Genomic DNA, 22,561 nt, shown 5'->3' with positions numbered 1-22,561 from the left:
CTAAACAACACCAACGAACTTGTACTGTTAGATGTGATTTATAAGTGAAAAGAAAAATGACTTAAAGTGTCATCTATCTTAGTGGTCTCTTTGAATTTAGGAGAGATTGCACTGAAAACTGAAGATGTTGTTCTTGTTGCTATTTATAAATGTAGGTATAGACATTGTAAGTTTTCCACTGTATATTAAAGATACTTATATACATATATTACATACACTTACTATTTTAATGACAATTTCTGAACGTGTGAATGTTTCTAAATGTTTATTTTACAAAACCTAACTACAGGTGAGAATACAGTTAATATGTATTTGTACTATTAATTCAATTCATGGAATCCGTAATTTCTCGTGTCATAAACGTTAAAGTATCATAAAACATGTTTGCAAATGTAGTTATGTGCCTTATCTACTTCGGTAAATTGAAAATGAATGCGATGAAGCGCACTTTAAAAGGAAAATAACTGTACCTATAATAAGTACCTGTGTATAATAAGCTTTATTTCCTTCAGTAATACCACACTTTTACGACTGTTACAAATTGCTTGCGGTTTTATTATAGCCTTTTAGAAAAGGACTTCGAATAGACAGTTAAATTAATTATTTCCAAGAAATATGTACCTAACGTTAGTTTAGCTTTGTATTCGTGTAGTATGATTTAATAAATGCTAGAATTAAAAGCAAAATTCTATGTTGTATATTAATAGCTTCAAATGATAGAAAGTTTGTCAATATTTTTGTTTACACCTCTTAGGAATTTTAGGTCTTCTTACATGAATTTAGATTTTATTAGATATAAAATGAAAAAAAGAGATGCTTATGCATATAATATTGAAATCATTACTTTTCAAGTCGTCGTTATACCTTTTCCATAAAGTCCTTTTAAAATACCCATTCATAGCACATAAGTACAATTGGATATGCTAATTAATACTTGAATTATAAGCAATTAAAATCAGTATCTCACTAAAATCTTGGTATACTGTAATTATGCCAGCATCATAAAGTACATGTAAGTACATAAATACTTATTTACAATCATAGATAAAGTGTACAAGTAAATTACTATTTGTTTGTCTACCTATACATGTAAAAATTAATCTAGATGTCCCTTGCTCACGTAATAACTTTAAATGCCTTTTGGGGTTAGGAATTAAAGGGTTGTTGGGGAATCAGGATTTGGGAAGATTAGGAAGGGGGTAATTGGGCCTCCGGTAACCTCACTCACCGAAATACCCCTGTTTTACATCGGTTTTCTATGAGGCTGTATTATCACTCCGGTCGAACCGGCCCATTCATGCCGAATCCCACAGTTAAATGGTACCGTACGTTTTTTGTTATTGTAATGGTGTTATCAAACTTTGTAACTTTAAACAAAAAATGATAAATACATACATAATATGTAGTTATCTTTTATAAAAATAGCAAATGGCGTATACGCTAAGACAGAACGAGACACAGCTTTAACAATAAATTCAGATTGTAGTTTCCATTTTCATTAAAACGTATAATTACGATTGTCATTGAGAATTATGAGTATATTGAGTTATGTACTGAATACCGAATAGATTACAGAGTTTATTAATTTGGACAAAGAAACATGCTTGTACACTACGATATTTAAATAATATGACATTTAATTCTATGTAGGTTGTGTCTAATTATAAAAATCTAATGGTCGTTGGTCTTCGAATACCAAATTATTATGCAAATGCCTGTTCTTGAAGGAACTAAGATCTCTACCTATATTCTTACATCGAATTAAATAATAAGACGAAAAGGAACGTTGCTATTTTTTGTTGTTGTCTCTGTCGTTTGATAATCTCATATTTATGATGTAAAATCTAATTTTGTTTTTGAATTGATGATTATCAAAGTATTTTTATTAAGGAATTAATTAACTCTCAATTGAAACTCAAGTAAATATTATTTATAATGACAAAAAATGGTCAACGCTTTGTAACAATATAATAAAACATTATGTATATAAATAAGTAAATATGGCTATGAGCTTGTGACTTCAAGCTTGTGAAGCTTCAAGCTTTGCTTTGCTTCAAGCTTGTAAAAAGGTAGATCGCGTATAAAATTTGCAATCCGCAATAAATAATATCTATCTTTTTACTTTTTGACCATTTCGGAATGACTATTCTTGGCATCATATTTTTTATATTTCTTATATTTAAAGAATAACATGAGTACAAAATAATAATAACTTACCGCTGCTAATCCACTGACGAATCTGACAGCCACGAGTGCCATATAATGTATTCTTGCTGCCTGAGGACTCAAGATAGTCAGGATGGCGATCAACAGCATGGTGACGAAGACCAGCTTCCTTGGACCCCAGAACTCGGCGGCGGTTCCTCCTACCAGGCAGGAGATGGAGTACCCCCAGAAGTATCCGGACAGCACGTAAGCCTGCTGCTGAGCTGTCCAATCGAAGGTAACCACTCCATCTGGCTGTACAAAAAATTATTTATTTTAAAACTGTTTTAATCATTTTGTTGGTAGGTATCGGATTTGATCTCTAGATAATACTGAATGCTGGAAACAATAACTGGTCAAAAATGACTACTCTTACAGGAATTAAAAGTGATTACATTACTTATACTACATTTATGTATATCCTTAGGATAGATAGATGTCCATAGAAATGTACACTATGGAACGAGCAAATAGCTTCACTAGAGGACTGACCGACAGACAGACAATTTGATTTTTTTAATAATGTAATATTTGCTTTAACGTTCAAAAGTACCTTCCTGGTATATTTGAAATAAATAATGTTGACTTTTGACTTTGACTTTTATGTGTGTAAATAATACACGCTGTAGTTAAGGTTAGTTCTAAAATGTCCCATATTTCGCTTTTCAGTTCATACATTGCTATTAGTAAACAATAAACCCGGTAGGTAGTATGTAGCCGTAGTATGTAAAGCCGTTAAACCTCTTTATTATTATTTACCTTGCCACCGCATGAATGTTTGAAGTACTCATTTCTAGTAATAAAATCTCATATCTCTTTGTTGACTATGACATAAATAAATATATGTACAAACATTGGTTTATAACCAACGATCTTTACCTGTTAATATAAATGACTAAGGTATTACTAAAGCCTCTTCTTATTCCAACATAATTTATATTCTTATCAAAACATGTCATACAAAATTATTATAATTCACAATTTAGTAAATTAATCAACAGAAAAACCTAACCGTGAAATATGGCTATTATTCTGCGATTCCATTATATTTGACAAGTCACATTTAAAATTAATATAAGGCATTAATGAAAACACTGTTTAAATGAGAGTTAAAATGAAGGTTTTAATTTTCAAGACACACCTGTGTTACGGAAAATTCGCATGGCGATACGATGAATAGAAAACCATTCATGAATAGGTCGCGTGAATATATACCTACGTTATACTACCTACATGTTACGGTGGAACGTACGAATAAAAAGACGAGACCGTGTGTCCATTGTTTTAAAAAACATAATTTACAAAAAGCAACACGTGCATAAAATTGAACGTGCATAAATTAAAAAGTTAGTAAAAAAGTAAAATTGTTTAGTTCATATATTTAGTAATTTTGTAACTATAGAATCCGATTGGGAAGAATTGAAAACCTTCATTAATGTCTTGGAAAGATTCTATATATAAAGATCTTAAAAAGAAAGGATAAGACTATGAAGGAGAAGGATAGATGTTATATTGTAGTCATTACTACTTATTTTAGAACATTTAAAGGTTATATATGTGACTCCCGCGATGTTCGAGTGGTCGCAAGTGCGACTGCTGGTCAAGGGGTTGATTCCCGGATCGGGCAAATTATTATTGGATTATTTCGTTTTTTTTTAAAAATCTCAGTAGTTCCACGGAGTCTGGGATTGTGCCCAGTATATGGCAATAGGCTCACCCTCTGTTACATGGGACTTATAACACAAATGCTAAAAAGTGGGTGTACATTGTATAGCGGCATTACTTGCCGTAATGTGCACCTCTGCCTACCCTTCGGAGATAAACGGCAAGACGTTTGCTTTCTTTTTCTTGAAGGTTATATAGTAAGTATTTAGTATAAAATATAATATTACCTGTCTTAGTTCTCGCTTGGTGACCACGGTACTGTTATACAACGAAGTGTCGTTTGTCACAATGGCCTCGCACTCGCTTTTCACCCTGTGAATTACAATGAAATAACTATTGTGTACATAAATATAAATGTCTCAACTATCTGATTATAAATACGTGATCCTATTACAAACATTGAACCAATATGCATAGATCAGTACCTAGTTTTATTCTAGCACAGACAAATTTTATTTAAAAATGTAGCTAGAACTAGGAATTACGCAAAATAAATAGTTTAATAAATGTTTTGCTTTAACTGTTGAGTCTAAAAGCAGACAACATGCAAGCAAATATTAATTTGCTTGCTTAATTTGTTTGCTTGCATGTTGTCTACATGAATAACAAAACAAAATACTTTTAAGAAAAAGTAACCCCAATGAAGTTACATTCAAAGCAAGCTTAAAAGGTTTTGTAGAATTAAAAGATAAACCAAATATGCTAAACCTAATCCATTAACATAGTTTTAAAACTAAATCTAATATAATCCACAGTCCGTGTATACAATCTGTTGTCAACATTACTCAGTTTTCATTGAGCCACTAATTGTTACTTAACACGAACACACGCGTGACGTCACTGCGGAAACCTCAAGCAGACGTTATAATCGCACAATGCAATAAGCTGGGTAAAGACTGCTACTTACTATTTACTTATGTTACGAAAATTATGTTAATTGCAGGAACATAATTGTTTAACTTGCAGAAATACTGAGATAATTTTTGCAATACGTGTATTTAGAAACAGGATGGAGTAATCCTACTAATATTATAAATGCGAAAGTTTGTATGTATGTTTGTTTGTTTGTTACTGCTTCACGTCAAAACAACTGAAGGGATAGACATGAAATTTGAAACAGGGGTAAAATTTGGTATGGAATAACACATAGGCTACTTTTTATCCCACTGGAATTCGAAAACGCTGGCAGAAGCTAGTTTCAAATAAAATATGACCTGAAACACTTATTACGTACACGTACTTTTTTAGATAAAGTTATAGGATTACTCTTTTTGCAATGAGCCTATTTCGAACCGAAACTAAAATATAGGTATTTCTAACAACAGTGAGCTATGTAAGTTAACATCGTCATATAGGTACATAGCCAATACACATGAAAAGTCGTAAACAGTTGACACGTATTACTGAAATCGAATGAAAGATAAGTGAGTGTTTACCATGGACGATGTTAATTAACTTTACGTCATAAAAGTGCATTAACAGAGTCATATTATGACACATCTACGTTTATTCTTAGACCTTAATGACAAGGAAATAATTTTCAGAATGTTTCTCTTTCTTTTCTCTAATGGTTATTATGAAAGCTACTGCATCCTTACATAACAGATGCACAGAGATGTTATTATATATAATTATATTATTATTAAACAAATTGCTAAGATTTAAACTAATTATGCATTCGTTACTTAACTGTCGAGCTCACGTGCAGACGTGAAGTTTATGTATAAACCAGTTTATTTACTTGTTTATTACATATGTAGTGTTGAAAATATGAAAATATCTCAGTTCTGTTATACGGAAAGTAATAAAGTAACAATTAGAGTGATTATAAGTAATATAGTGGTACTGTTAGTGCGATGATCGTGAGAATGTTGGCGGCACGTGTCCGGCAACGCGTGGCGAACTGATGCGATTTGAAGCATTGGATATCGGCCTCACGTGTTAACCGCATATTTAATATGCACATTTTTTTACCAAGGTCTCCTTCATGAGTCATACTTATATTAGAGAACGGCGAAAAGTCTAGCAATTTGCGGGTTTTTCCTAATAAATAGCTGAATATTGTTAGAATTAAAATGTCCGTCGACAAAACCGCTCAACTTACAGACGTTTATGTTTCCGGATAAAAAAATAGCTCCTTAGAGATTCTTGTTACTATAGACGTAGTTATTATCCAAATTATTTATTTCATGGAACTAATAGATAAAGTAGTTAATAAAAATATGATTTGAATAAACACGCTAAACAGACTAACTTGTAAACATCACTTGTATTTCCTTGAAAAAAAAGTAAGATGTTACCTACTGAAATAAATAACAAACAACAGGCAAAACTTTCACTATATTTTTATAAAGTATTTAAAAAACAAAGTAGGATCAATGACCTCCACAAACTGAAACATAATTGACCAACTATCTATTATTGCACCTTGAACATTTAGATTGGATTTTTATGAGAAATTACAAATAAATTGTGCTCAAAGTCAAAATTACTTATTTAAAATAGACCGAGAAGGCACTTTTGAACGTCAAGAAGTTGCTATATATTTTATATGTTATGATTGTGTTCTTAGAACAGTCAATTAGTGAGTAATCGCAGATAGCAATTACACATATTAAGGTAACACTTTTTTTAATCTAAACTAATTAGTGTAATCTAGACTGTAACTTTCTAAATAATTTAAGACGGTGCTTATTAACACTTTTGAAATGAAATAATTATGTATCATGTCTAAATTTCACGGAAATTGCAACGTGTATGTTTTCAAAAGGTGCTACACAATCAATTACACTATAAATAATAGAAATATTATAAAAATTTTCAATGAACTACGTGTGAAAAACGCCTTGGTTTTTTAAGTCCGTTAAAATGTGTTCATTTTATACATACTTAAATGGTAAAAAACTCATCTCTGCTAAATGTTGAGAACATATTAATATTTTTATTTATAACAAGTTAATTATGATGATCTAATAAAAACAACGTAATACTTGAATCTGAATAACAATGGCCTAAAAAAAAAGATAATCCTACAAAAATTCCCACCAAATGGTAAAAAAATCTTAACGTTAAAAGGATTTAGCTAATTATTCTAATGGTGTGTAATACCTAAATGATATTTAATCTGATTCTGTATGTAGCGTTGCAGTTGGATGCACATGCAGTTTATACATCTTGCACCACGGCACAGCTTCCTTACAATCTATCGTCATGCATCGCTGATGATTATACCTACATCTTAGTTAGCAAAAACTTCATTCAAAACTAATATTTTTCAACTTTTCACAAAAAATTAGGACATAGAAAGTATCTTATAGTAGTTTTAGGAAGCCATTCATCATTCATTACATTTTATTATTTACTGTGTCGAACAAAATACTTTTAACAATTTTATCAGAAAACTAAAGTATTCTATCATGATCCGAAAAGTACCACAAAATTCTTCGCAAATACTGTCCGTTTTGTCAATTTTGAGATACGAGTAATTGAGTAACTTGTTTAGATTAATAAATGAAAGTTATTGCCATAATTATTGATAAAATTAATATTGAAAACAATAGAAAAAAACAAAGAAAGGAAAGTTTTGTACGTCAATAAAAATAAATAAAATATTTCCTTGAATACTATTTTTATAGTATAAGAAAACCAAGTAATAAATAGGACGAAGGCCTCTCAGCTGATGGGGAAAATGGAAAGTGAAAACTGACAACCTCAAATACCTACCTAAGGGTGTTAGGATACCAATCGATCGATCTCAGAATATAGTAATCGACGTCGTTCGACAGTTTCCAGCTTCTCGAGATTATTATGTATTGCTCCCCAGTAACAAACTGCTTCAAGTATCTTGTTATTGTTTTGTCTAACAATCAACTTTTAAGAATTATATAATACGTATCTATTTTATCAACTGTCACTTAGTCAAATTTTAACATCTTCAGAGGCCGATAAGATAACCGAAATGTATTAGAGAAATGTACTTAAGATTGCGATAGCTTTGAGAAGAGTGGTCTGATAATATTATTGCGTGCACGTGCTAAAATCTACAATGAGTAAACATAAATTTTTTGCACCGTGTATTGCGACGACAGAGTAGAACACATGTATCACCATCCCTGCTCTTCCTATGGGTCATGTTTTTTTTAAACCAGCTGACGGATTTACAGTTTGTAAGCTGTCCGCCCGAAACACCAGAGGCGTTAGATCAAGAATATGACTCATAAAGGCCGACTAAGAGACTACATATTGATAAACACTGGGCAACAGCATTCTCTTAAGAACCCTATATCTTTCAAGCAACGATCTTGAAACCAAGCCAAGTGCATAGCAAACCCCTCTGTGTAAGAGATGGTTCAAAGTCCAACAGTGGACTGACATGGATTATTCCTTAAATTTCTATGGTTTTAGTTCTTGACCTTAATTTTTAGGTATACCATAACGTTTTCATTATTGTCAGATAGACAAAACATAAAATATTACGAATGCTACCTTGGCGCTTATTTCTAATAAGGAAACAAATTAAATAAAATATTTTATAATAGTAACATTATTACCTACTTTATTTTATTCTGGTTTTACGAGTATTGTATCCTTCTTATTGTTGCCTTTAAAAACATAAAAGTTTCTTTACAATGAAAATAATATCTCATTAAACTTTTATCGTCACTTTTTAAAACGAACAGGGGAATAAATATTAAATAATTAATAAATAAATAAATACATTTTAAATAATTAATAAGTATTATTTTTTTATGAATTTAAATGCGGAATTTTGCATGTTTATTTATTTGTTTCACGTCTTCACGTCAAAACAACTGAAGGACACGAGTTGAAATTTGGAACAGATCAAAGATCTGGAGTAACCTGGGAATAACACATAGGCCACTTTTTATTCCCTGGGAAGGCGGATGAGGCCGCTGGCAAATGCTATTTATGTTGAATACTTCTGTGGTCTGGTAAGTACTAAGTCTAGCTTTGGTATATCGAGAAAACAAAATACAATCAAAAACTTATTATTGACAAAATGACGTAAGAGTATCGGTCGCTAAATAACCACAGAGTGTAAGTAGCAATTTGTATGATTATTTAAATATCTATCAATTTATTCTTCTCTTCATTGGTGTATTTCCCAGCCCGTATGCGTCATTTGATTGCTTAATTATTATTTACCTAATTTAAATATGTATAATGTATTACGCAACGAATCTCTTAATTTATTACCTTTCTCAGAAAACTAATACCGCAAAATTAACCAAAGCGAAATTTTATAACTACATCTTTTACTCCCTGAATGGACAGGCAGACAAGTACCTACAAATATAAGAGTGCTTTTCCACTAGAGATGAGCTTTATAGCTGTGCTTCGAAAATGTAATAGCCACTGCTAAGCTATGTGTACCAATGAATACGATTGGTAGAAGCCAAACACATCCACAGCAACATAGCATAGCGCATCTCTGGTTGAAAAGCTGCCTAATGTAACACCGACTTTTCACCGATTAATAGTTCCATGTATTAGGTGACGAGTTAATGATCCATAAATTATTGCCTATTAACACAGGCAATAATAATTGCGATAAAAATATATTACATTTATCGCATAGGGGTGAAACCTACAGCTACATGTAACCATTACTTGTTATACATATTATGACCTAAAAACTAAACAGCGATAATTTTTCTTTAAACATGTCCCAATCCCAATGTAACATTCATAATTTATGTATCAGGGGTCAGTGTACGTAATAATAACAGTAAAGGTAAGTTTCTAATTTTTTGGGCAAAGACCCATTTAAGTCATTAAGGCGAGATAGCGGCCAAACGTGGACCCATCAGATATAAAAAAATAAGGTAAATAGATAATAGAATTATTCTATACATTACGTACATAACATTTCCAAAGCAGTTACGATACAATACGTTGATACTGCGTTAAGTCACGTAGTTACAGATAACGTATTGCGTGGCTTCAAGACCCTTAGTAAAGTATCACTAGTTTATTTTTCTAAGCTATACACACGCTAGATAATTGTACATATTTCTCATTAATTATATTAGTACATATAGCGATTAATCAATATTTTATTAATTGATCACACGCATGTTCAGTGTCTGTATTTAACCAGGAATTCATTAATCTATGCTGGTATCAAAAATAGCTACGGGTTTGTGATTATCAGTTAACAAAGTCTTATACTAATGCTTTCCTAAAACCTTAACCCGTCGTATGCTGGAGCGCAGATCTGTGCGAGACACAGACACAACAGACGAAAGGTTAATATGTATATAGGTCTAATGTTTGTAATTAGTGCTTTCACCATCATGCTTTTAAGATAATCAAATCACTAGAGCATTTTCTAAATTCACCATTTTATCAAACACACTTACGAAGTAGTAGTACTGTCATCGGGCACCATAGCGATGATGTTGACACTCATGTTGACTCGCATCATGTAGTTGACCCAACACGCGAAGAACATCATGATGGCCACGTTGAACCGCGCCGGTATAAAGTCTGTAAAGAATACACCTTCGATTAACATACTACCGTTATGTATAAAAGGTAAATAAACAAGAAGGTATTCAAGGAACCCGGGCAATTACTCAAGCACAAAGCTGAAAGCATTTTCCTTATCGACTCATATTATGTTGATCAACAACCAAACATGTCATAACAAAGTATTATGTAACAAGGTTGAACGCACATTTTAATAACCTTGCATAATTAATTGATAACTTAATCATTCGCCCTGGTACGTTCAATGATTCGAGATGAGATGATTTCGTCATCGACCTTAGACGTATACACGAATGCGGAAATGGACGCGGCTTTTAGACTTTGGCAAATAGTTGTCGACAAGAATTCATGACCTCGCAGTACTGGTAAGTGTGCAGTACATAAACTTTCGAATACATTGTCAATATCAGACGGACAAGCGTTGACGAACGCGCGGTTCATTGCACCCTACATGTTACCTGTTCATTAGAAATACCCTGATTATGCATAAATAAAAAACAAGGCAAAGCGAAAGTCACATATTTTTGCCGCATGAACTAGTTTCTTTCTCCGAAATTACTGACATGATGCAAGTGAATTGATTTCTTCTAAACATAAATGACGCGTTAAATCGTGGCCATAATATTATAATCCACAATCCCAAACGAGTTTTGTCTATTATCACGTTCACAAAAAATGTTTCTGTTCAATGGAACTAGTTTAAAACGCGAAACGCTGCAAAAGTTTTAAACCGTTTATTTTTTTCCGTTTTTATCTTCCTCCTACATTCCAATCTAAAACTGGTAGAATTCCAATAACTTTGGCATATGGAGACTAAGGACTACAATATACAATATTTAAAATGCTCGGCTCCAATTGGCCATAGTGTGATGTTTTATACCCTACTAGCAAACCAGGCGAACTCCGTTTCGCCACCAATTATTTTCCTGTTTTCCTGCTTTCCCTAATATTTTTTTTTAATTTTCTTTGCTATATACGTCGGAGCCCGAGACCTTTCCAACGAATGCAAAACCGTAGAAATCGGTTCGTGCGTTCTGGAGTTATAGCGTCAGGAAGGAAAACCCGACTTATTTTTATATACCCTATAACTTTCCTCGATTAATACACTATCTCACACTAAAATAATTAATCAAATCGAACCAGTAATTCCAGAGATTAGCGCGTGTAAGCAACCAAACTCTTCAGCTTTATGTATTAAGTATAGATAATTATAGATATTAAAAAAAGAAATAAAATAAAAAATAATAATACTAAAACGTAAAAGTATAATAAGTATAGATATAAATAACCACATAGTATTAGTGAGATTGCAAATACCCGAACCTCTCGTCAGTGAATTTTATTTACTTTGCTAACTAAACAAGAGAATCTTATTCATCCCGTGTCAGGCAGACAACATGTATTTCCATAGATTATGTAAAATCGTTTACATACATGTGTAAATTGACTAAAAAGTATATAATATCAACGTTACGTTATCAACAACTCAGGCTGCTATGCATGAAAAAAATAAGATGCCATTTTACTCGGTAAAAAAAAACTATTTTTCTTTATAACTTTTTATGTCATTTTATTATTTTTCTATCAAAAGCGACCAGTATTTGAGTATTTTTTTTAGTTAACGGCCAGTATTTGAATACATAATATACTACAAAAAAGTATTTTATTGTACTCATTGAAAAGAGGTTGACCTATCGACTGGTTTTGTACTACTTATACCAGACAGCAAATTAATTTTGATTACATATATACCACAAAAAGTCATATCGTCTCATAGCTACTATATAAGAAGCTTCGTATTAGATCACGGTAAATACCTAGTAGAATTAATAATCAGCATCTCTTGCAAAAGATCGTGTTTTTCTATGGCCATGGCCTCGTTGAATAACCCCGCGTGATGACAACAAAACAACCTCACGCGGCTACTATTGGCGACTACGGACCATCCATTTTTGTTTTTTCGAAGAAGATACAAACGACCTCTTGGTTCGGCGCTTAAGACACGCCTATCTCACCTATCTGAATAAATTAGCATGACGTAACCTCACAAGACTTCATCAAACTATAATCAAAGAAAAAAGTCTGCGAATTCGACAATTACCAATTTATTGATTAGGAACCAAATATTTGCTGTTAATTGTGTACCTGAACCTAACTGCAATTACTATAAAACACCATTTCCAGTCACTATTGACGTAGGTCAACGTCATTTATTTAATAATTACTATTGTAACAGCTGAATAATTGTGACTTACTTACATGTTTACGTTTTTATAGTTCCACTGAATTGTTATTTATAGTCGTTCAATGAATTTTGATAAAGCGCCTTATTACAATGGGATAATATTGTAAGTCCTGTAAATTATAAGTCTAGTAAGGTTAGGTTACGGTTAAATTATGTGCTTTTAATATAGTTGGTATGAAAATCACAGTTACGAGAATTATAAGCTTTTAGCAAATGAAAATCATAATTTTCAGTATTGCAGATGTTTCCTATTTCAATGTGAGTGCTTGTGACATTTACCATTACCCCATTGGAATTGAAATTGGGCGGTATGAAATAAAATGTTATTGTTCTTAACAAGCGATTTGTTTATCCAAATTACAAAAGTCAGCATCATCTTTTTGCCGCTGGGCGTGATACGATGACATTAAATGTTATGTAGTTTCGCAGAAACATCTGACCGAGGGCGGAGTAGTACATTGTGATGGCAGCCATTGTTATTTGGTGGTCCTATTGTGTCGCCGTGAATAGTCTGTCGTTTACTTAATTGATGTGGTTGCAAACGTAGTCATTACTGCTCGTACCTAGCTGCGTACCAGGCGCGGTGATGAGGCTTGTCGTACCTACTACAAATATATAGGTACTTGTGAACCTTCATAAATCATATAGACGTATGTAGATGTAGAATCTATTGTTTATCATTTTAACGACTTCAAATTAGACGTTTCATAAAGGTTACAAAAAAGCATGAAGAAGGTACCTACATTGTGGTTGGTGTGTTAGCAATTTATTAATGTCAGATTTAATTTATCTGTGAAAATGACAAATGTAGGAACTCTGGTACTCATATAATACTTGTGACTGCGATATGTCTTAGGAGTATTAAAGTCGTCGATTTACGAGCTTTCAATAGGATAGATTATCTAGACACACGGCAGTGTGTCCGCCAAGTTCGAGCAAAAAAACCGACACACCGGCCGTGGGTTATATTACACGAACCATTTCGGGCCAAGTTCGACCCACCTATAACTCAAAATCTATTTTATCTACGCATATGAAATTTCTAGTATCTGTCGAGATCTACTTACTTATCTAAAATACAAAATTTCATTAATGTACCTATTGTAGGTCTTGAGATATTGACGTCAGAAAATCGCTATTTTTACTATACACTCACTGACTGACTCACTCATCAAAAACCTAGACCACTTCCAATGGTCGTATTGACTTGAAATTTGGCATGGAGGTAGGTCTTTAGGTCAAGGTAAAGGAAAAAATCTGAAAATGGCCAAGTGTGAGTCGGTTTTAAAAATAATGAAGGTGTAAATTCATACCCCTAAGGAACTAAAACAAAAAATTTATATTATATCTTCCAATGGTCGTACCGACCTAAAATTCGTTACGAAGGTTTGTATTTAGTCAAAGTAAAGTAAAATAAGAAAAAAAGAAAATAAACCTTACAAAAATAAATGAAATCCCACCCAAAACATAAATGTGAAAGGATGCCAAGTTCGATAATATTGGAATGCTTCGCCTATAAAAGAAGTGAGATCTAAATAAGTACCAAGTTCCATACACAGACCTCAGTTAAAAATGATATAACTTGGCAAGTTTTAATAGAAAATTATATACTTGACTCATTGCGTTTAGTAGGTTTATAACAAAGTGTGTGAAAACTTGCCAACTTGTTATATCATTTTAACTGAGGTCTGTGTATGGAACTTGGTACTTATTTAGATCTCACTTCTTTTATAGGCGAAGCATTCCAATATTATCGAACTTGGCATCCTTTCACATTTATGTTTTGGGTGGTTACTACTACGAGAGTGAGACTTCAACGCATGCTTATCTCAATTAGCTGTTTGACGCAGACAGTGTCAATAATTTGCGTAACGGTGAGTTCTGAACTCGTGCTTGCATTCTGGAAGAATCCGAATGTCTGCGTAGCGGTGAAAGTGCAAGAATGCAGGGTCTGGCTAGGCAGGCGCCGCACGGCCGGCGCGGGCGCCGCGTCCGCTGCAGGCCGGCGCCAGACTCGCGCGCTAATCACTGCCCATCCCGTTCCTGCCCCATAACACTTTATTAGGCCCTTGCGGATTACTTTTATTATTGCGTGTACATTAAATTACTTAAGTGGAGGTCCTAGCAAATTCTTCCTTAATAGTATTTTAATTATTATTGCTTTTACTGTCGTTTTGTATGAGTTTTCTTTTTATTATATGAATGTACATAGCAAGTAAAAATGTAATAATATACATATACTAGTAGTTAAACATAATAAAAGATAGTTATGAATAGATATGCTAAAAATAATATAAAGCAATTTTGATAGTAATGTTGTGCCCTAGGAAGTATCAAAAATATTTTTGCCAAGCAACTGCTGGGGGCTGTCCCTAACTTTCACCGGTCACTATTTATTAGCTAGAGGCGGTCAAGGTCTTTGAAAGTAAGCCAGAAGCTTTTTCTACATGCCTATCTCCCGTATTAATCTCGTGAACACAAAACCTAACGGCGGGCGCTGGATGCAAACACTTATCGAAATAACAAAAGTGACAGATGTCGAACACTGAACTTTCAAATTGATTAAACAGTCGCCGGCGACTTGTTACAAGTACACATACTCTAACGGTACAGCCTACTTATATTAAAAAGGTTTATGATTCATTTCGCATGGCGACGCCGAGATGCAAAATTTCGTCTTCGGAGAACCGGTCAGTGTTTACATCCTTATTCTTTATCGTCGAACTCAATGAGAAACCAGTAACTGAAATATGCATGCAGTTATCGTGGTGTTGATTGTCATTTGTCGTACTCTGTCGGTGATTTAGTATTACTATTATATAGTAGGTCTAGCTCAAGTAAGTCTACCTAGTAGCTCTTAGATGTCGTTATAGCAAACTTATATACAATGTGAATAAATCATCAATAAAGATTGAAATTACAACCTAATAAACCTAGGTAAAATGTGGTGTAAATATTGTATACGGATACGGATACTATTACAGATAGTACAAATACCGTAGCCAATTTAGTACCTAATAAGTATAAACTACAAGGACATACGTAGGTAAATCAATTATCTAAAAATATTCGGGTGCGGAAAACCACATTGATTGTGCAAGTGACCTGTAACTAACTAAGTATATCAATTTCCTATTAGTTCCGCTAACCTCCAGAGAGGCCTTACGTCCACATAATAAAACTGTCACTACTACCTTATTGCTAAACAAACTGCACGTGTAACCTTACAAAACAAAGGACAATGCTGAAAAACACAGCACCGTTGCAAACGAAATGTGTCACAATTTCTAGGTTACCTATAGACCAAATTCGAATGTAAAGATACTCTTTATACAGGATTTCACAAGAATTATTTTTGTTGTAACATTTAAAATTATCATGCTTCAGGCCCGGGTTTTTTGTCATACAAAATGAGTTTTATCCTTTAACATTTCCCTATTTTTATATATAGAACAGCAAAATTAGGTATCTACTGTAGACTAGATCAAAATACTGTAGAATAAAGTGTATCCTCTTACTGAGATCATTATTTAACAGTCACTTACAGTATAAACCTAATCGATATATTTAACTACGGAGCTATTTTTATCTACTACTCTATTTACACTACTTTTTTGATTTATTGCACACAATAAATATGTGCAATTAAACTAATAAATATGTACCTGTTTAAGGTAAAAAAAAACAAATTATAATTTGTATATAACTTACAAATTAATAACTAACAAATTATACTTTTATAGGATAGGCTGGTAAACGAACAGCTGATGGTAAGCAATCGGCGCCACTCACACAATCACGCCTCTTATAGTATGTTGTTACGTTACATACTTAGCAAAGCACTTGTGCTTTACAGGTCTATGGGTGTTAGGAATTTCAGGATTGTTGGGGATTGAGGAAATTGAGGAGGGGGTAATATAATATAGATACATAATAAAATATACAATTAATGAGATAGGGGGAAATCGAGCAAAAGTATCACCTGATAATAAGCCATCAGCTCCACCCACAAATGTCAGCTATAATAATGTAGGTAGCTGTTGACTGCACAGTTGTAGTATCTAACGACTAACTTAATTAAAGGATTTGAATGTCTTAAATATTATCTTTCATGAGACTAACTATCTATGTATGAGAAAAACATTGTCGTTATCTGTTTGTCAAATAAGACTTAAAGATAACAATATTATTTCATTATTAATGAAAACACTAAACAGCACTACCTGAATTGAGATTGCTAGGTAAAAAGTTGAGCACTGGTTTGTTATTTCGGGTGAATAACAATTCAGCAATCGTCCGGAACTGATGAGAATCACTGAACCGCATAGGGACGGATCCAAGCGTGTTAGGTCCCCGCCAAGGGCGTCAGCAATGAACACAAGCCGTGCATAATGTTGTATCATGTATTTTATAAAAAAAACACAAGTTTTCTGCGAACCAAGCCATTATTAACGATGTTTGTACATCCCACATTAATCATCTATTCATTCCATTCGCTTTAGAGCCTTATTTAGGTAGTTTCATTAAAGACATAACTCGTTTCGATTTGGGATTTAGCTCTCTCTTTCCGACAAGTTGTGTTAGTCTTGATTTCGCATAACATCACCGCCGTTGACCATTATTACTACGCGTATAAAAACAAGTTTCTTTTATGCTTTGAACAAACAATATTGCCCATGTTCACACATCTAATTGGCTGTCAAGTTGTAAAGTTGATTGAACATGACTGCAACGTCAATAACGGGCAGTTTGTTTTACATTCAACGTGTTGCAAGTAAACAACAACAACATGCAACAAAGTAACGTGTTCAAGTAACTAGATAGATACAGCCACACAAACATACGCTATACGCCCAGTAAGGCTGATGCCGACCTGAAGCTGCGGACTGCTTAGTGGGTTTACCGGGGCTTCGGTTCGAAAAGCAGGAGTAGGAACGGGATGGTTTTTAATCAATAAGAGCCCGGCACTCCCTGTCACCTCGCCCAAGGCGAGAGAAGTCATTAGATAATTCCCCCCCCCCCCAAAAGGTATTTCGTTATGTTATCTCAGTTCTAATAATATGCTAGTATGTATGTATGTACCCACAAGAAAATTCATTTACGTTCAATAAGGATGAGTCTGACGTAGATAGGATACATTTCTAAAATATTTTTAAGGACTAGGCTTTTATATTTTGATGACACTAGATCCACAAAACACATTATCTTCACTATAATTATACATAGTCACAAACACCCAGGTGCTCCTCTAAACTACATAATTCTCTCGCCATATCGAACTTGCAAACAATATTATTTTCTGACGTGCCACTCAAATCCGACCGGCACCATGGCAAACTGACGCCATTATTCAATTATCAACGCTACATTTCTATTTACAAAGGAAAATAACAAGGTTTAAAATAAAACTGAAAACATTGTAACATATTAACATCTATATACTTACCTGCTTCTAATATCTTAACATTTATCACGTAATTTGTCATCTTACCTAAGTATATTGTTTGTTATTGTATAGGTAAACAGGTATGTATACCTAGTTGATATAGAAAGTTGTATAGGTGTTAAGATGTATTTTATTTATCCATAACTTAGGTAATCCAAACAACATCACACTATTTCTCCACAGATGGTACATACGTATTATGTAAACATATAGATGTGCTTAGCAAAACAAAAACTCAGCGATTTTTCTTTCTGAGGTAATTACATGTTTTTTTTTTGTTGACAGATTTCAAAGTTTCTATATAAAACACGACATTAGTGATCTGCACATACATTTCTTAAGGTAGAATAGAAAAAAATTGAAGTGATTTCCTCTTTTGGAAATGACAATTTCATGATTTTTTTATCAAAATGTAACGAGAGGCAGTATCGTATGCCAAGGTTCAGTTATCTAATTCAGATACAAATGTTCACATGGAATACGAATCATATCATCATATATGATCATATCATCTCTTTATCATGGCACAAGGACTTAAAGAAGATTTGCTTCAAAATAAACAAATATTATTCTTATTATTTACAACTAGCTTTCCGCCCGCGGCTTCGCCCACGTGTAATTCGGTTATATATAGCGTTTTTTAATGATCTCGACAGGGCTTTTTCTTCCACAGGCTGAAATCTTTTTTTCATTTCAATTACGTTTTTGACAATTTCATAGATCTGTTTAAGTATTTGCGTCTGATAGTCATCATCCCATGTGAATGAGCTGATGATGGAAGGTACAACTCCTCAACGGTTAGGAGTTGAAAGAAAATTCTTACGAAGTTATACGTACATGTGAGGCTATTAGGTTGACCTGATAATAAAAAGTAAATCTCATTAACGTTAAGAATTTAGGTGAAAATGGATGCGGACAAATTTCGTCTCTTCACTTGTTTCCTTTTAGCTGTTTGTATGGGTAGTGTTAACACAAAATAGGGATTTAAAGGCGTGATGTTATTAATGTTATGCATGTATGTACATAATTACCTATGTATGTTATTATGTATGTTAAAGAGACGACTGAAAGTTGTCATACAAAGTCTTTTTTTTAAGGATGGGAAATCATCAAATGACCTCTCCCGCTCTGGGTGGAACGGAAGGGAGTGTCAGACTTTTACTGACTAAAACCCACCTCGTTCCTTCAGTTGCCCTTTGCGTTCCGGGGCCACGGTATCTCGTTAGAACTTTCCCGCAGCCCCGGCTCAGTTTATCCCGTTTCCCCCCTTGGGGGTTGACATTTCAAAAATCCCTTCTCAGTGCTCACTTATGTTACTAAAGGAACCTCTGTTCAAAATCTCAGACTCCTATACCGAGCGGTTTCGGCTGTGCGTTAATAAATCAGTCACCCGATCGCACCCCTAAATCACGATTGGAGGGTAGTTTGAAAAAACTTATAATGTCAAACATATTTACTTGCCTATGTACGTGTTCATGCCAAGTTTCAAGTTTATAAACCCAAGGAATAAGATTTTTCATAGAAACGTTTTTACCCCTTTTCCCCCCCCTTGGGGGTTGAATTTCAAAAAATCCTTTCTTAGTGCTCCCCTACATATCCCAAGGAACCTACATTCCAAATTTCAGCTGTCTACGACCAGTAGTTTCGACTGCGTTGTCTGTCAGTCAGTCAGTCACTCAGTAACGGAAGAGTTTTATATATATAGATAACGCAGAAGTAAACTTTACGAAGCCGTGATGGCGCAAAATTACCTACCAACTTTTTATAAATTAAAGATATGTGTACACAAACATAGTCAAGAAAAAAATTTAATCGATTGTGTTTTTTCACAACAAGATATTATAGATTCAAAACTTATTTAGCCAATTCAGTATATTTAGACAGGAATTTCGTAGGCAAAAATACAAGAAAAACCCATCAGCGAACTCCAGCGCATTAAATATCACCTATCAACCCACACACTGGACGGAGTATCTCTGTAATTAAATAATAATAATTCATTCACATGATACACGTTCCTCTAATTCGAATTTTAATAGTTCTTTTTTTCTCTTTTTCTGTTTCGTGGCAATCTGTTGTGTATAACAATAAGTCCCAACTTTGTCTGATATAGTCAATATCTGGTAATAGTTTTTATCTTGGAAGGACATTTCTCAGTTCCGTGTCTCATTCCATCTTTTATTTTTGAATAAATCAAACATGAATTTTATATAAATAAATATCGTCTTAGCTATACGTAGACGCTTATATTCAGTATGTTTCAACAGCTGTTTATTCGTCTGAGGTATATAGATGCCAGTATTTACTAACAGTTACCTATAGAAATCAAAGTAATTAATTGCCTAGCAATAAAAATAACACATTATTTGGGTTATATTACCGACCTAAGTTATGGAAGTAGCAGTTTTCACTATTGTTTTTATTTACGACCTTATTGGTTGAATGATTGCAACAGTGAATGCTGTACAATATGTACTTAATTATGAATCTCTAGAAACCGCTGGCAGAAGCTAGTGCTTCTGCCAGCGGTTTCCCGTCGTAAGATACAAAAATGTCCTATGTGATATTCCAGATCACAATCTACACCTGTTCCAAATTTCATCTCGTTCAGTCAGCTCATTACTTCAGCCATTTTGACATGATTGAGTTATAAACATACCAACACACAAACTCACTAACATTCGCATTTATAATATTAGTAAGATGATGATGGACGTTTTAGTACTTCTGTCTAGTACCTAATCTGCTTGTAGTAAAAAGTCGTTTAGCATTTTTAATTATATAAAATCTCTTCATAATATATATAATTTACGTTTAAAAACATTATATACCAACAGCTTAAGAATGACTATAAGTACTATTGCTGCTTAGCTACCCTGTTTATGCTGTAGGAAAAGCAGGTGCAATATAAATGTTCCTTTCTGTTCCGAGTGCATAACTGTTGTGTAAAAATGTTTAATTGTTCACACATATTGTTTTGTTGCGTTTCTAATTTCTATACAATAATGTTGGATAGGTACTTATACCAACTATGTGTGCGTACATTATTGACAATAATAACAACACTGCAGCACCAAGTCCTTTCAATATGACTGATTTGAATATAATCGCCTAGTTTCTACCACTGGTGTGTTCATGCTGCATTTATTAGAACCTTAATTGAATACTTGAACCATAGAGGTACAATTCGCTGCACAAATCACGCAAAAACTTTATAAGTATCTGATCTGACGGCCACTTACATTAATTACTTTGAACAACACCTCTCGCCTCCACTCGCTGTCCGATAAAAACAACAAATTACGTATTCACTGAAGTTTTCATACAAAAACCACTTCATGGGAATTACCGGCCAAATCTGATGGCACAAATTATCTTGTCATTGTAAATATTGATGGCGGATTTAATTGTTAGGAATACACCTGTAATTACTACTTATTGTGTTAATTACCTTCGCTGTGCCATAAATTTGTCTATGTAAATAAATAATTAAACTTATATTTCTTATTAAATTAACTTACCGAAAAATTTAATGTGAAATTTCATTTTGTTGTATTATGCACGTAACATGGAGAACACAAACAGCCGCACTGAGGTAAGCACGCACGCGCGACGGAGGTTGCGAATACTAGCGAGCTGCGCGCACGCTTGTCTTCCTGCGACTGCCTTGCTCCGCAGCGATGGTTGATCGTCGCCTGCTTTTAGATCCGCACACTGCATTCAACGAAGGCCTCACCTCGCGTGCCACTTCAAAACATCCGATCGTCAATGGGCATTAGCATCAACGTCGTAACTTGAAACCTATGCCGCATACTTGACTGCTAATACTTGCATCTACATACGTCGGTACACTATCTACTTTTGGTGAAATGACCTGTTAAGTAAATAGACTGTATTTAAGTGTTCCACTAATATCTAAGCTAGAGATGCATCTACATACACGTGATCTTGAGAGCGTGTTACTAGTGTCGTACTTGACATTTATCTTAATTTCTAAGTAATTCTAATTGATTATACATACTATGAAGGCTCATTTGGTTTACAACTAAGTCTATTCTAAGAACTTTTACGTCTGTATATCTTTACTGGAACATGTAGGTACGTAAGTAAGACTAACTCTTCCTCGTAGTAAAAATAATGTCAGTACATGCACGAGACAGGTACAGTCTCGCACAGAAATATACTTGTTATTTAAGTCCCAATTCATAACAAATTACTGTAATGGAAAATAAAATTAAACAAAATTGACACCCTCATTTTTCATTGCAATTGACAACATTTTAACTGTACTGTTTACAAATTTATTCATACCTTCCTATCCAAGTAAGTACTACTTTTACCTGCACGTGGCCTATACTGAGACAAAATCTAATTCACTGCTAGACCTCTAGATGACTGACCCTAGGTATTTGCATCGCATTACCTAAGTAAGTGCATCTTTTATTGCTTGTAGGATAAACATAACATTGCCGATTTAATATATACAA

General features: G+C 33.7%; 1 protein-coding gene across 1 annotated transcript in view; it reads right to left on the bottom strand.

The window, feature by feature from the left end:
* Positions 1-21,771, bottom strand: part of LOC118271948 (uncharacterized transporter slc-17.2) — a 29,408-nt gene extending 7,637 nt beyond the window's left edge. The window contains exons 1-4 of the mRNA XM_035588218.2: positions 21,596-21,771; positions 10,254-10,380; positions 4,098-4,182; positions 2,218-2,460 (exon numbers count right to left, since the gene is read on the bottom strand). Of these exons, the coding sequence (XP_035444111.1) occupies positions 2,218-2,460; positions 4,098-4,182; positions 10,254-10,380; positions 21,596-21,620 (480 nt within the window). The 5' untranslated portion in view covers positions 21,621-21,771. The remainder of the gene's footprint in view (positions 1-2,217; positions 2,461-4,097; positions 4,183-10,253; positions 10,381-21,595) is intronic.
* Positions 21,772-22,561: the final 790 nt, after the last annotated feature.

Source organism: Spodoptera frugiperda, chromosome 5, assembly GCF_023101765.2.
Source record: "Spodoptera frugiperda isolate SF20-4 chromosome 5, AGI-APGP_CSIRO_Sfru_2.0, whole genome shotgun sequence".
Taxonomy (NCBI): Eukaryota; Metazoa; Arthropoda; class Insecta; order Lepidoptera; family Noctuidae; genus Spodoptera; species Spodoptera frugiperda.
Note: the sequence above shows the minus strand (reverse complement) of the source record. Positions and strands in the feature narration are given on the sequence as shown.